The sequence below is a fragment of the Lycium ferocissimum genome, chromosome 1 (genome assembly GCF_029784015.1).
Source record: "Lycium ferocissimum isolate CSIRO_LF1 chromosome 1, AGI_CSIRO_Lferr_CH_V1, whole genome shotgun sequence".
NCBI classification, from domain to species: Eukaryota; Viridiplantae; Streptophyta; class Magnoliopsida; order Solanales; family Solanaceae; genus Lycium; species Lycium ferocissimum.
In genome coordinates this window covers 64,631,289-64,644,402 of record NC_081342.1, presented here as the reverse complement: position 1 = coordinate 64,644,402, position 13,114 = coordinate 64,631,289, and the positions used below count along the sequence as shown (strand labels likewise).

The following is a 13,114-nucleotide window of genomic DNA, read 5'->3' as shown; positions in this document are numbered from 1 at the left end:
TTTAAATTAAAATGTTTGATTAACAAACTATTGACTAAAAAATAAGATACTCATTGTGTTTTTTCTTCAAATCATAATAATTGAGATTTCTTTTAAGGCCTTTTGCCCTTCTTTTTTTTTTTTTTTTTTTTTTGTGCTGACCAAGGAGTTACAATTACCATATTAATGAATATTCAGATGTATAGATATTGTTTTTAGGATTTTTTTTCTTTTATTCAAAATGCACGATTAGTGTATATTCTTGCTAAAAACTCTTGAAAGTTTTTCTGTTGAGTAAATTGCGCTTAAAACCCTTAGCATTTTTGTTTTGGAAAATAGTACTTTCCCTTAATCTTAAATCAACAATAAAAATAATAAAAAAGAATCGATCAGTGTCTAAAATGGCCAAACATGACCTTTAATGAATAAGAATTAAAATAGCTATTTTTTCAATAATTAAAACTTAAGCAACAGTATTGTATACAAATTAAAATTTCTCATTTCTCTTTTTTATTCTTTTTTTTTTTTTTTTTTTTTTTTTTTTTTGAGGTCAAAGATTACTACTAAGTCATAACTCATAATTGAGGAATGTAAGTTTGCTATTGTCAAAATATTTTTGAGAACATGATCTAAAATTTAAATTACCCGAGCTACGGAGCTAGTTTTATTAATAGAGTTTCAATAAACGTTCTCTTAAAATTAGGGTGTATGAATGCGGAGCCAGGATTTTCATCCAGGGGTTCAAAAATTCTGAAGGTAAATATACGAAGAAGTCGGGGGGGGGGGGGGTTCAACATCTATTATATATACATAATAAAATAATTTTAACTTCAAAAATACAATGTAATTTTTCGCCGAGGGGGTTCGGAACCCCCTGGACATACGCTGGCTCCGCCCCTGTGTATGATAATAGGACGGTTTTTATAAATTTCAGCAAGGAAGAAGATTGTAAAATATATATACATATTCAAAAGATTAATCGAAATTGAAGGTGTTCAAACGTGATTTCAAATATAGTCTCCTAATTTTGGACTTGGCCACGATTTTCCAGTTGCTCCAATGTGAAAATTCCAAATTGTTAGTACTTAATGGAGAGACACCGATGTGAAAGTCTTACATGAATGCAATGTAGTTCTGATTTTTTTTTTTTTTTTTTGGTTAGTTTTGAGAATTGCTGTTGTGGATTTCGCTATTTTGTTCTAGAGTTGCATTGCATGAGAATGATGTGGATCTTATAACATTTATCGAGTTCAAAAATCAGGTTTTCATAAAATGACATTCAGCATTATAATTCAAGGATTATAATCAGAATTATTTATCCCTCCTTTTATCATATGGATAGATAATTTTAGGAAAAATTATGTGACGCGATAAATAGTTAGAATGTATTTATAAAACATAGCTATATTTTGAATTTTGTAGCAAATACATGACACACATGCGTAACCAGATATAAAGTAAATTTACTTTAACCACAATTGTTTTGACTTTTGAGAGTGACTTCAGAATATTTATTACTTGGGAAATATGGGAAAATTTCAATAATGTACAATCCAAAGACAAGAAATTACGTTCACGTAGCCATATGTTTAATTTACATTCGCATAGCCACTTTTTACGGTATACGACATTATACAGCAATATACAATTTTATACACCTATTGTGGACAATGAATTAATCTTGTTTAAAAGGGTATAATACTCCCTCCATTCCATAATAAGTGATTTTTTAGGCTTTTTATTTTATTTCAAAATAAGTCGTGCTTTAGGATTTCAAGAAGAAATTGATTTTCTTCTTCCAAAATTACCCTTATTTACATAATCAAGAATTATTAAACTTTTTTTTACTAGGCATTTAATTAGGGGTAAGTTAGTAAATACATTCTTAATTTTCTAAGAGTGAGCACTTTCTTAAAGGATGTGCATAAGCCTAAAAAGGCACTTATTAGGGAATTGATGGAGTAATGTATAAGACTAATATACAAACTTACAAAAAGTTTTTTCATGGCCAAACGCCTACTTAGTAAACAAGAAGTCGAAACCAACGATATATCTTTACTCTTTAGGGGGTTTTATTTAAATTAAGATGTTTGATGAACAAACTATAGAGAAATAAGATATTCAGTCTGTTTTTTTCTTCAAATCATAATAATTGAGATATCTTGCAAGTTGCAAGGTTTTTCGCCCTTTTTTTTTTTTTTTTTTTTGTTTGTGCTGAGTGCTGACCAGGGAGTTCAATTACAATATTAATGAATATCCAGCTGTATAGATATTGTTTTTAGAATTTTTCTCTTTTATTCAAAACGCATGATTAGTGTATATTCTTGCTAATAACTCTTGAAAGTTTTGAGTAAATTGCGCTAAAAACCATTAGCCTTTTTGTTTTGGAAAATAATAATTTCCCTCAAGCTTAAATCAACGACCAAAAAAGGAGAAAATTTTAGAAATATACAAGTTGGTCACTTACATTGCAAAAAAATAGCCCAAAACTTACATTACAAAAAATAGCCCAAAATGTACAAACATACACTGGCATATACAAATATATACAGACACTTATACCAACATATAAAAAGGCAAAGAGACACAGAGAGAGAGAGAGGGAAAAGTTTGGGTCATTTTTTGTAAGAATTAAAAAAAAAAAAAAGGGTCCATTTTGATAGCATTATTTGCCTCAATTAACATACAGTGTAATTTTGTCAAAAAAAAAAAAATCGATCAGGGTCTAAAATGGCCAAACATGACTTTAATGAATAAGAATTAAAATAGCTATTTTTTCAATAATTAAACAGTATTGTATACAAATTAAAATTTCTCATTTCTGTTTTTGCTTCTTCTTCTTCTTTTTTTATTTTTTTTTATTTTTTTGTGGTCAAAGATTACTACTAAGTCATAATTGAGGAATGTAAGTTTACTATTGTTAAAATATTTTTGAGAACATGATCTAAAATTTAAATTACCCGAGCTACGGAGCTAGCTTTATTAAAAGAGTTTCAATAAAAGTTCTGTTAAAATTAGGTGTCTGATAACAGGACGGTTTTTATAAATTTCAGCTATGAAGAAGATTGAAAATATACCTATTTAAAAGATTAATTGAAATTGAAGGTGTTCAAATATGGTCTTGAAAATATACCTATTTAAAAGATTAATTGAAATTGAAGGTGTTCAAATATGGTCTCCTAATTTTGGATTTGAGCACGATTTTGCAGTTGCTCCAATGTGGAAATTCCAAATTCTTTGTACTTAATGGAGAGACACCGAGGTGGACGTTTTACATGATTGCAATATAGTTTTGATTTCCTTTTTTTTTTTTTTTTTTTTTAAGGTTTTGAGATTTGCTGTTATGGATTTCGCTATTTTGTTCTAGAGTTGCATTGCATGAGGGGCAATTCTGCGAATTGCCCTTCTTTTGGGGTGGTCTTTAAATTTTGCCCCTCATATTTGAAATCTTTAAAATTTGCCCTTCGGCTAACACCCATAGGTTCCAGGTTCGAACCCACGCGCGGAGTCAAAATTTTAAAAAAAAATTCGCAAGGCAAGTTTAAATTTCGCTATGCGGACCGTATACTTTTGTTGAGAATTACTCAAAGTTATGCGGACCGAAGCATGCCCATACCTTGTGGGCGGACGTGGCATAAGTATCACAGATCTTTTGATAATTCCTTCACAAAGTTATCTTGGTCCGGCATAAAAGTTTGCCCATTAAAAGTATGCCCCAAGCATAACTTTGTGAAGGAATTATCAAGGTTATGCCGGACCGGCATCTTTAACACCTTATCAGGCGGACTCGGCATAAGTATCTGCGGTCCGGCGTAACTTTGATAATTCCTTCACAAAGTTATCTGGTTAAAACTGGAGTTTGCCCGATTAAAAGTATGCCCCAGCGTACTTTGTGAAGGAATTATCAAAGTTATGCGGACCGTATACCGCATGCCTTATAGCGACTCGGCGTAAGTATCTTCGGGGTCCGCATAATCTTTGATAATTCCTTCACAAAGTTATGCCGGTCCGATAAAAGTTTGCCCATTAAAAGTATGCCCCCACGGCATAACTTTGTGAAGGAATTATCAAAGTTATACGGGACCCGCATACTTATGCCAAGTCCGCCCATAAGGCATGTAGTATGCGGTCCGCATAAAATTTGTAATTCCTTAACAAAAGTATGCGGGGTCCGGATATACACGCGACTCAAACCTTGTCTTGCGATTTTTTTTTAATTTTTGTTGAGCGGGGGGTTCGAACTCGAACTCGCGCGAAAGCTCAAAGTTGCAATGCGAAGGGCAAAAATTAAAGACCAGAAATATGAGGGGCATAATTTAAAGACCACAAATATGAGGGGCAAAATTTAAAGACCACCCCAAAAGAAGGGCACTCCGCGCAAAAAAATGTTGCATGAGAGTGATGTGGATCTTATTACATTTCTCAAGTTCAAAAATCAGGTTATCATAGAATTACAATCAGGATTATAATTCCAGGATCATAATCAGAATTCTTTATCCCTCCTTTTATTATATGGATAGATAATTTTAGGAAAAATTACGCGACGTGATAAATATTTAGATTGTATTTACGAAACATAGTTATATTTTGAATTTTGTAGCAAATACATGACACACGTGCGTAAGCAAATATAAAATAAATTTACTTCTTTTTTTTTTTTTTTTTTACATGGATTGTCCTTCATTTGGGGTGGTCTTTAATTTTTGCCCTTCAAATTGGTGGTCTTTAAGTTTTGCCTTCGCCTAATATCCCGAGGTTGTGAGTTCGAACCCCAACTCAGTAAAAATAAAAAATAAAAAAAAATGCAAGGCAGAAGTTGCAAAAATCTGCTTAAAATTCTGCCTTAAGACAAATTTTGCAAATTCTGCTTGAATGGCAAAAGTTAAAGACCACCATTTTGAGGGCCAAAAGTTAAAGACCACCCCCAGCGAAGGACAATCCTGCAAATTGCCCAATTTACTTTAACCACAATTGTTTTGACTTTTGAGAGTGACTTCGGAATATTTATTACTTGGGAAATACGGAGAAATTTCAATAATGTACAATCAGCACAAGAAATTAAATTCACATAGCCATATTTTTAATTTACATTCACATAGCCACTTTTTTTACGGTATACAACATTGTACAACAATATACAGTTTTATACATCTATTATGGACAATGTATCAACCTTGTTTAAAAGTGTATAATAATGTATAAGACTAGTATACAAACTTATACAAGGGGTGGTTATACATACGAGGGGGTTTATACAAAATGTATAAGAGGTGTTATACACACTTCTCGTAGAAGTGTATAATAATGTATAAGAGGTATTTAAAAATACTTTACCAAAACCCTAGATTTCTTCCGCCGGCGCAGCCACCGGCAATGGTGACGGCAAGGTTCCTCAGAAGCGATGATGACGGCAACAGACTTCAAACAAACCCTATATCCGGTAGCCGGCGCAGCCATCGACGATGGTGGCGACAAGGTTCCTCAGAAGCGACGGTGCAATAGAATTGAAAGAAACCCCAGATTTTGTAGCCAGCACAGCCGACGCGTGGCTAGGACAATAATTCCCTATCCGACGACGACGGCGATGGGGAATATATTGACGGCGGCGCTTCTCTTCTGATAGGTAAAAGCAGCGGCTAGAGCGGGTTAAAATTTTTTTTTAGCTAATTTGGGTAAATATTTTCTTCAAATTATCATACAGTTTTATTTCCCAAATACTTTTACTCTCTTCAATTTTGTAAGGAACAAACTAAAAACCAGCTCATTTGAAGGGCAAAGTGTGCAATTTCTTCTTTTGAACTCCCTGATATAGTTTGGGGGGGGGGGGGGGGCAATTCGCAGGAATCTCCTTATTTTGGGTTGATTTTTAATTTTTAGCCATTAAATTGGTGGTCTTTAATTTTTGTCCTTTGCTAGAACCCCTTGGTTTCGGATTCTAACCCCCCGCTCAGTCAAAAATTAAAAAAATTTCGCAAGGTAGAGTTTGGATTTGCAACGATTTGCTTGCAAAACTCTGCCTCAAGCAGAGTTTGTATAGGTAGAATTTTGAGACAAATTCTACCTTAAGGCAGAATTTTAGCCCGAACAGGCCTAACTTTGCTATAAAACTCTGCCTTGCGAAATTGTCTTTTTTTTTTTTTTTTTTTAACTGAGTCGGGATTCGAACCCAAACCTCATGGTATTAGGCGAAAGGGCCAAAAATTAAAGACCACCGAATTGAGAGCCAAAAATTAAAGACCATTGAAGAGACACTCTGCACAAAAAAATGTAGTTTCGGCACGAAGCTTCTGGGCTTCGAAATAACCCAATATCAATTACATTGGCCCAAAACCATTTAGTAGCAAGATTCAGCCCTTCTATTTTGGCGCCAAGACGGCAACTCCAATGGCCGCAATTGTATCTGCGAGATTACATAAAATGAGAAGGGTTGAGTCACAAAATTCAGTAAGAGCCCGTTTGGATTCGCTTATAAGTTCTTTATAAAATTTGTTTTTGAATTTTTTTGAAATGTTTTATTAGGGAAAAAAGTCATTTTGTCTTAAAATAAGTTCAAAAAATTAATTAGGCCCGTTTAAACTTAAATTTTATCTAAAAAAGCGAACATAAGTGAAAACGAACTATAAGTAAAAAAAAAAAAAGTTACCTCAACTTATTTTTTTTTACTTATAAGCTGCTTTTTTTAAGCTCATCCAAACAAGCTCTAAGTCTCATACATCGATTCCTAAAACAACTCATGACCAAAACCTTTTTTTTTTTGGATAGAATAGATGATAATAATATAAGATCAACTGCCAGATTGAAGTGCACCATTAATGCTTTTATTCAGTACTTCCTTCATTCACTTTTAATTGGTTATTATATTAAAAAAAAAAATTCACTTTTGTTTGTTCACTTTAGCATATTAAAGAAAGATAATTTTTTTTTCCTTATTTTACCTTAACATTAATTATTCATTTTCAAATCATTCTTCAAGTCCAATGAAATTATATACCAATTAATATAGATATTATAGTAAAAAAAAAATATACATACTTCATTTATTAATTATTTAAGGGTACTCTTTGTAAAGTTACATTATATAAAAATATCTTCTTTTTTGATAATATAATAATTAACCCATTTATAGTAATAAAATTTCGGGCAATTCGCAGAACTGCCCTTCTTTTGGGGTGGTCTTTAAATTTTGCCCCTCATATTTGAAATCTTTAAATTTTGCCCTTCGGCTAAAACCCATTGGTTCCAGTTTCGAACCCACACACAGTCAAAATTTAAAAAAAACAATCACAAGGCAGAGTTTAAATTTCGCTATGCCCCCACCGACATACACTTGTGAAGGAATTACCAAAGTTATACCGGACCCGACATACTTATGCCTTATGGGCAGACTTAGCATAAGTATGCCGGGTCCAACATAACTTTGATAATTCCTTCACAAGTTTATGTCGGTCCGATAAAAGTTTGCCGTTAAAAGTATGCCCCATCGCGCGTAATGCTTTTGTGAAGGAATTACCAAAGTTATCTTGCCGACCAAGATACTTATGCCTTATGGGCGACTTGGCATAAGTATGTCGGGGTCCGGCATAACTTTGATAATTCCTTCACAAGTTTATCGAGTCAAAAAAAGTTTGCCCGTTAAAAGTATGCCCACCGCAAGAAACCTGCGAAGGAATTACCAAAGTTATACTGGACCCGGATACTTATGCCTTATGGGCGTACTTGCCGTAAGTATCTTGATCCGGCATAACTTTTGATAATTCCTTCACAAGTTTATCGCCGGTCCCGATAAAAGTTTGCCCATTAAAAGTATCCTCACCGTAAACTTGTGAAGGAATTACCAAAGTTATGCCGGACCCGGCATACTTATGCCAAGTCTGCCTATAAGGCATGAGTATTCCTTAACAAGAGTATGCCAGGTCCGACATACACGCGATCCAAATCTTGCCTTGCAATTTTTTTTTAATTTATGCTTGAGCGGGGGTTCGAACTCGGAATATCGCATTTAAATGAAAACAAAACTGTGAAGAAATAAAATTAAAGATGCGTAGGGGTATAATTTAAAGACCACAAATATAAGGGGCAAAATTTAAAGACTAGCCAAAAGAAGGGCAGTCCGCGCAAAAAAATGTAAAATTTCCAACTTATGGATGATAGGTCTGAAGATTTTGGATACATTACTATTTATCACAAAGAATATTATATAAATATAAATTTCCATATTTCCCTCATTCGTACAAATTGTAATTTTATGCATTTTTTGCCACAGAGCAGCCAAAAAAATTAAATGTCAAATTCATTCCTAATCTTTTTTAATTCTTTCATTTCAATCTAACGAAAAACAAAAAAGACCACCTTCCCTCTACACTAATTACAAATTCTTGATTTTCCATGGAAATCCGACCAAAGAAACCTCACTTCTTTAAACCCATTCTGCCAGGTTTCAAGAACAGCCTTGTAAGTAACGCTTAAATTATTTCATTCTTCTTTATATATAGATATATATCTGCTATATGAACTGATATATAAAAGATGCTAATGACCATAAGCATAATTTAAATGAACATTCTCTTATTGATTAGTTGGATAGACAATGTAGTACATTACTAAAAAATAGTTAGTGGCAGTTCCTACTGAATCTCGGCGGGAAAAACTTAAATATTAGTGTTTTCACATGTAAAAATTAGTGAGTTTCCCAGCGTTTCAATAAGAACCTGTTTTCTACCGTGCTTTTTTTCAGTAAGCTGGTTAGGTGAGGTGGGAAAATTATATTTTATAGCACAAATTTCCTGCTAAATATTTGTGGGAAAAATCTCTATTTCTAGTAGTGGTACTCCCCCGGTCTCAATTTTTGTGGCACCTTTCGGATCTTGAAATTCAAATGAGTTTTTCTTTGACTGTGATTTTTTGGTATGTCTGTTAAATATTTTAAATTGTCAATTATTGTTAGTTTTCACTACTAGAAATAGAGGCTTTTCCCACCGACGAATCAGTGGGAAATTCTTGTGAAAAACATGATATTCGTACCTCATTCCTACTGAACCAGCTCACTGGGAAAATTCATAGTAGGAAGCAGGTTTCCATTGAAATGCTAGGTAAATTCTTGATTTTTTCGTGTGAAAAGACTACTATTTTTTCTTTTCTCACTGATTCAATCAAACTATCTGTGCGAATAGCCATGAATATTTTTCAGTGGGAAATTTCAGCGGAAAAATGATGATTTTCTAGTAGTGCTAATAGTACTTTTTACGTAGTTTTCAAATATGTAAATTTTATCTCAAAAAACTTAAAAGATTCTTTGTCCGAATACACGGTCAAAATTAACAGTTTTGACTCTCGAAATCCGATCCGTGTCACATAAATTGGGACTGAGGGAGTAGTATTTTAAATTATACACATTGTTGTATTGCAGAAAATTCCTGTAGGTTTCTTGAAGTATTTGAAGGGACATGATCAGCATGAACATGCAATACTGAAGAGGGCTGGTAAAAATTGGCTGGTGAAACTGAATGACCATCGATTTGAAGAGGGTTGGGGAAAATTTGCGGAGGAGTTTGATTTGGAATTGCGAGATATATTGGTGTTCAGACATGAAGGAGATATGGAATTTGAAGTTTCCATCTTTGATTCAAGTCATTGTGACAGAGAATATGCAGAGTATATGCAAGAAGAAAAAACCAATAATGTTGACAGAAAATATGCAGAGTATTTGCAAATAGAAGAGGACGAGGAGGAAGATGAAGAGAAAGGTGAAGAAGCAGCTGCTCATGACAAGCCTTTTGGTCAATCTCATTTTGAATGCACTATCAGACCATATTGCCTTTCGAAAGGTTTCTTGGTAAATCTCTAAACTTATTTTGCGCAAACTCTTCACCAACAAGTAGTGCACCATTTTTCTTATTTTTATCTTTTTTAAGTGAATATATGAAGAAATATGATCTGTTTAATGATGTGTGTAAATGGTTATACACCATGTCAGTGCCTTCCTAGACATTTTGTGTTTGCAAACGTTCTCACCAACAAGAAATGCTGTTTGATTGTAAGAGATGAAAGGCAAAGATCGTGGAATTTAAGGATAACTTCTAATAAAATTCAAGTTTGTATTGGAGATGGATGGCGTAAATTCATTGCTGATAATTTTTTAAAGGAGGGAGATCGTATTAAGTTTGAGGTTGTTACTGATGGAGAGACACCAATATGGAAATTTCAAGTTGTTAGTGAAGCAGAAGCTCCATTGCAGAAGTTTCAAGGCAAGTTTCTCATCTTATAATTGTCATATGCAATATGCTAATTGTCATATGCAATATGCCATACTATGATTGTTTTCTTTACGATTGTAATGTTTCTTCTTTGTTCTTTCCTTGGTTAATTTAAAGCAGTAACAGATCTTAGGACCTCGAGCGTGACTACTCCGAATTCACAAGTAGCTGCTTCAACTTCTGCATATGGCAATCCTCGTTTGAGTCATTGTAACACGGAATATGCGGAGTATCTTCAAGAGGAAGATGAAGAAGAAGAGGAAGACGAGTTTGAGGAGGATGAGTACAAGGAGAAGGAAGAGGACGAGGAGGAAGAAGACGGAGAGAAAGGTGAAGAAGGTGCTATTCATGACAAGCCTTTTGGTCAATCTCATTTTGAATGCACTGTTAGACCATATTGCCTTTCTAAAGGTTTCTTGGTGAGTCTCAAAACTTATTTCACGCAAACTCTTCATCAACAAGAAGTGCACCATTTGTCTTATTTTTATCTTTGTTAAGTGAAACTATGAAGAAAATAAACTGTTTAATGATATGTGTAAATGGTTATACACCATGTCAGTGCCTCCCTAAACATTTTGTGTTTGCAAGCGGTCTCACCAACAAGAAATGCGCTTTGATTATAAAAGATGAAAGGCAAAGATCGTGGAATTTAAGGATAACTTCTAGTAAAACTCAAGTCTGTATTGGAGACGGATGGCGTAAATTCATTGCTGACAAATGCTTAAAGGAGGGAGATCGTATAAAGTTTGAGGTTGTTACTAATGGAGAGACACCAATATGGAAATTTCATGTTGTTACTGATGCAGAAACTCCATTGCAGAAGTTTCAAGGCAAGTTTCTCATCTTATGATTGTCATATGCAATACCATGTTTGTTTTATTTATGATTGTAATGTTTCTTCTTTCTTCTTTCCTTGGTTACTTTAAAGCAGTAACAGATCTTAGGCTTAAGACCTCGAACGTGACTACTCCGAATTCACAAGTAGCTGCTTCAACCTCTGCAGATGCCAATCCTCATTTGAGTCATTGTAACACAGAATATGCGGAGTATCTTCAAGAGGAAGAGGAAGATGAAGAAGTAGAGGAAGATGAGTTTGACATGGAGGACGAATACGAGGAGGAGGAAGACAAAGAGAAAGGTGAAGAAGCAGCTACTCATAACAAGCCTTTTGGTCAATCTCATTTTGAATGCACTATTAGACCATATTGCCTTTCGAAAAGTTTCTTGGTAAGTCTCAAAAAATATTTCGAGCAAACTCTTCACCAACAAGTAGTGCACCATTTTTCTTATTTATATCATTGTTAAGTGAATATATGAAGAGATACGAACTGTTTAATGATGTGTGAAATGGTTATACACCATGTCAGTGCCTTCCTAAACCTTTTGTGTTTGCAAACGGTCTCACCAACATTAAGTGCGGTTTGGTTATAAGAGATGAAAGGCAAAGATCCTGGAATTTAAGGATAATTTCTAGTAAATCTCAAGTCCTTATTGGAGACGGATGGCGTAAATTCATTGCTGATAATCATTTAAAGGAGGGAGATCGTATTAAGTTTGAGGTTGTTACTGATGGAGAGACACCAATATGGAAATTTCAAGTTGTTACTGATGCAAAAACTCCATTGCAGAAGTTTCAAGGCAAGTTTCTCATCTTATAATTGTCATATACAATACCATATTTGTTTTATTTATGATTGGGAAAAGTATTCAAAACACACTCAAACTATGGCCAAATTTGCCATAACACACCTCAACTTTGCGGGGGTCCTATGACCCCCCTGGACTTATTTTTTGTGTATTATTTTCGCTTCAACCGGTGACTGGACTAGCAAGTGTAGCTACTCTCCTTCGGGCCACAGAAGAGATGATAAAAACTATATGGACCGGTGTATATTTGCCACGTGGCGTCCAAATAACGTTTTAATTCCCCAAATCCAATCTTAAATCCCCACAAACGGCTACATCTTCTTCTCTTCTTCCACATCGAGTTCTTCCCCAAATTTTTTTGGTAAATTTCTTCTCTTCATGTTTCAATTCTTACCCAAGATCGGATTAGCTCAATTCTTTCCCAAATTTCGATTAAAATTCGGGTTAGGGATGGAAAAACAAGATTGGATTTGAATGCCTTGTACGGACAATGAAGATCCAATGTTGAATGAGGAGGTGCGATGCGATCATGGTGTGTTGCTCCCGATCAAGACTTCGGTCCGACAACAATCCCTAAGATATTGGTCTTGCCCCTACTATGGTTCGAAAGTGTAAATTTTTTCGATGGAGGGATCTTTCCAAAGTTGATGAAAGATCGAAATACATTATTCCAAAGTTGGTGAACAAAATGAAGGAGATGCGTGGAGAATTAGCTTCAAAAGAGAAGAAAATTAAGGAGATGGAAGAAGGATGTGGAAGTTCCGAAATTGCCGAGATATTTGAAAGAGATTGAAATGGAAGAACAATGTTTGTCTCGAGTGATATGAAAATGAAGGAGATGGAAGAACAATCGAGGTGATTAATGCTGGGCGAAATTGAAAATGCAAAAGAGATAAAATCGAAAAAAGAAGGGATCAACAACTTTAGCTCTAATTTGATTTTCACATTTTGTATCTTGTTTTGTTTTGGTATTTGGATCGCCTTGGTTAATGCGAGGAAATTCTTCAACTTGTCATGACCAATTGCCTTAGTGTTTCTTGTATTTTTGAAGTTGAATGGTTTAGTTTTGTGCTTGACGTTAGGTGGCGAGGCTTGGAAAAATGTCTTTTGTGTTGTGGTTAATGTTAGGTAAGAACTATTTTTCCATTTTATTTTGTCTTGTGGTTAATGTATGTTGGAATCCTTTCTAGTTTTCTTTTGTTTTGTGTTTAATGTAAGTTTGAAATTGATGAATG

At 34.2% G+C, this 13,114-nt stretch overlaps 2 protein-coding genes across 4 annotated transcripts in view; both read left to right on the top strand.

Annotated features, from left to right (window-relative positions):
* LOC132057223 (B3 domain-containing protein REM10-like) overlaps positions 1-13,114 on the top strand; it is a 45,466-nt gene that overhangs the window by 17,287 nt on the left and 15,065 nt on the right. For both annotated transcript variants that reach the window (XM_059449727.1, XM_059449719.1), the window contains exons 7-8: positions 11,170-11,459; positions 11,600-11,870. In XM_059449727.1, the coding sequence (XP_059305710.1) occupies positions 11,170-11,459; positions 11,600-11,870 (561 nt within the window). The remainder of the gene's footprint in view (positions 1-11,169; positions 11,460-11,599; positions 11,871-13,114) is intronic.
* Positions 8,162-11,142, top strand: LOC132057287 (putative B3 domain-containing protein REM15). Of its 2 annotated transcripts, none has more exons than XM_059449833.1 (5): positions 8,162-8,430; positions 9,386-9,811; positions 9,953-10,223; positions 10,359-10,651; positions 10,792-11,142. In XM_059449833.1, the coding sequence occupies exons 1-5, from the start codon at positions 8,365-8,367 to the stop codon at positions 11,080-11,082; spliced, it is 1,347 nt and encodes a 448-aa protein (XP_059305816.1). In that variant the 5' UTR covers positions 8,162-8,364; the 3' UTR covers positions 11,083-11,142. The 2 variants fall into 2 exon arrangements, with proteins under 2 accessions (XP_059305816.1, XP_059305809.1); XM_059449826.1 differs by having other exon boundaries at positions 8,166-8,430; positions 10,353-10,651; positions 10,792-11,138.

Bases quoted from the DNA above. Each gene is read 5' to 3' on its own strand.
- LOC132057287 (XM_059449826.1), top strand. From the start codon at position 8,365: ATGGAAATCCGACCAAAGAAACCTCACTTCTTTAAACCCATTCTGCCA. The intron at 9,812-9,952 runs GTAAATCTCTAA...ACACCATGTCAG, and splicing joins GCCTTTCGAAAGGTTTCTTG to TGCCTTCCTAGACATTTTGT. The intron at 10,224-10,352 runs GCAAGTTTCTCA...AATTTAAAGCAG, and splicing joins TCCATTGCAGAAGTTTCAAG to TAACAGATCTTAGGACCTCG.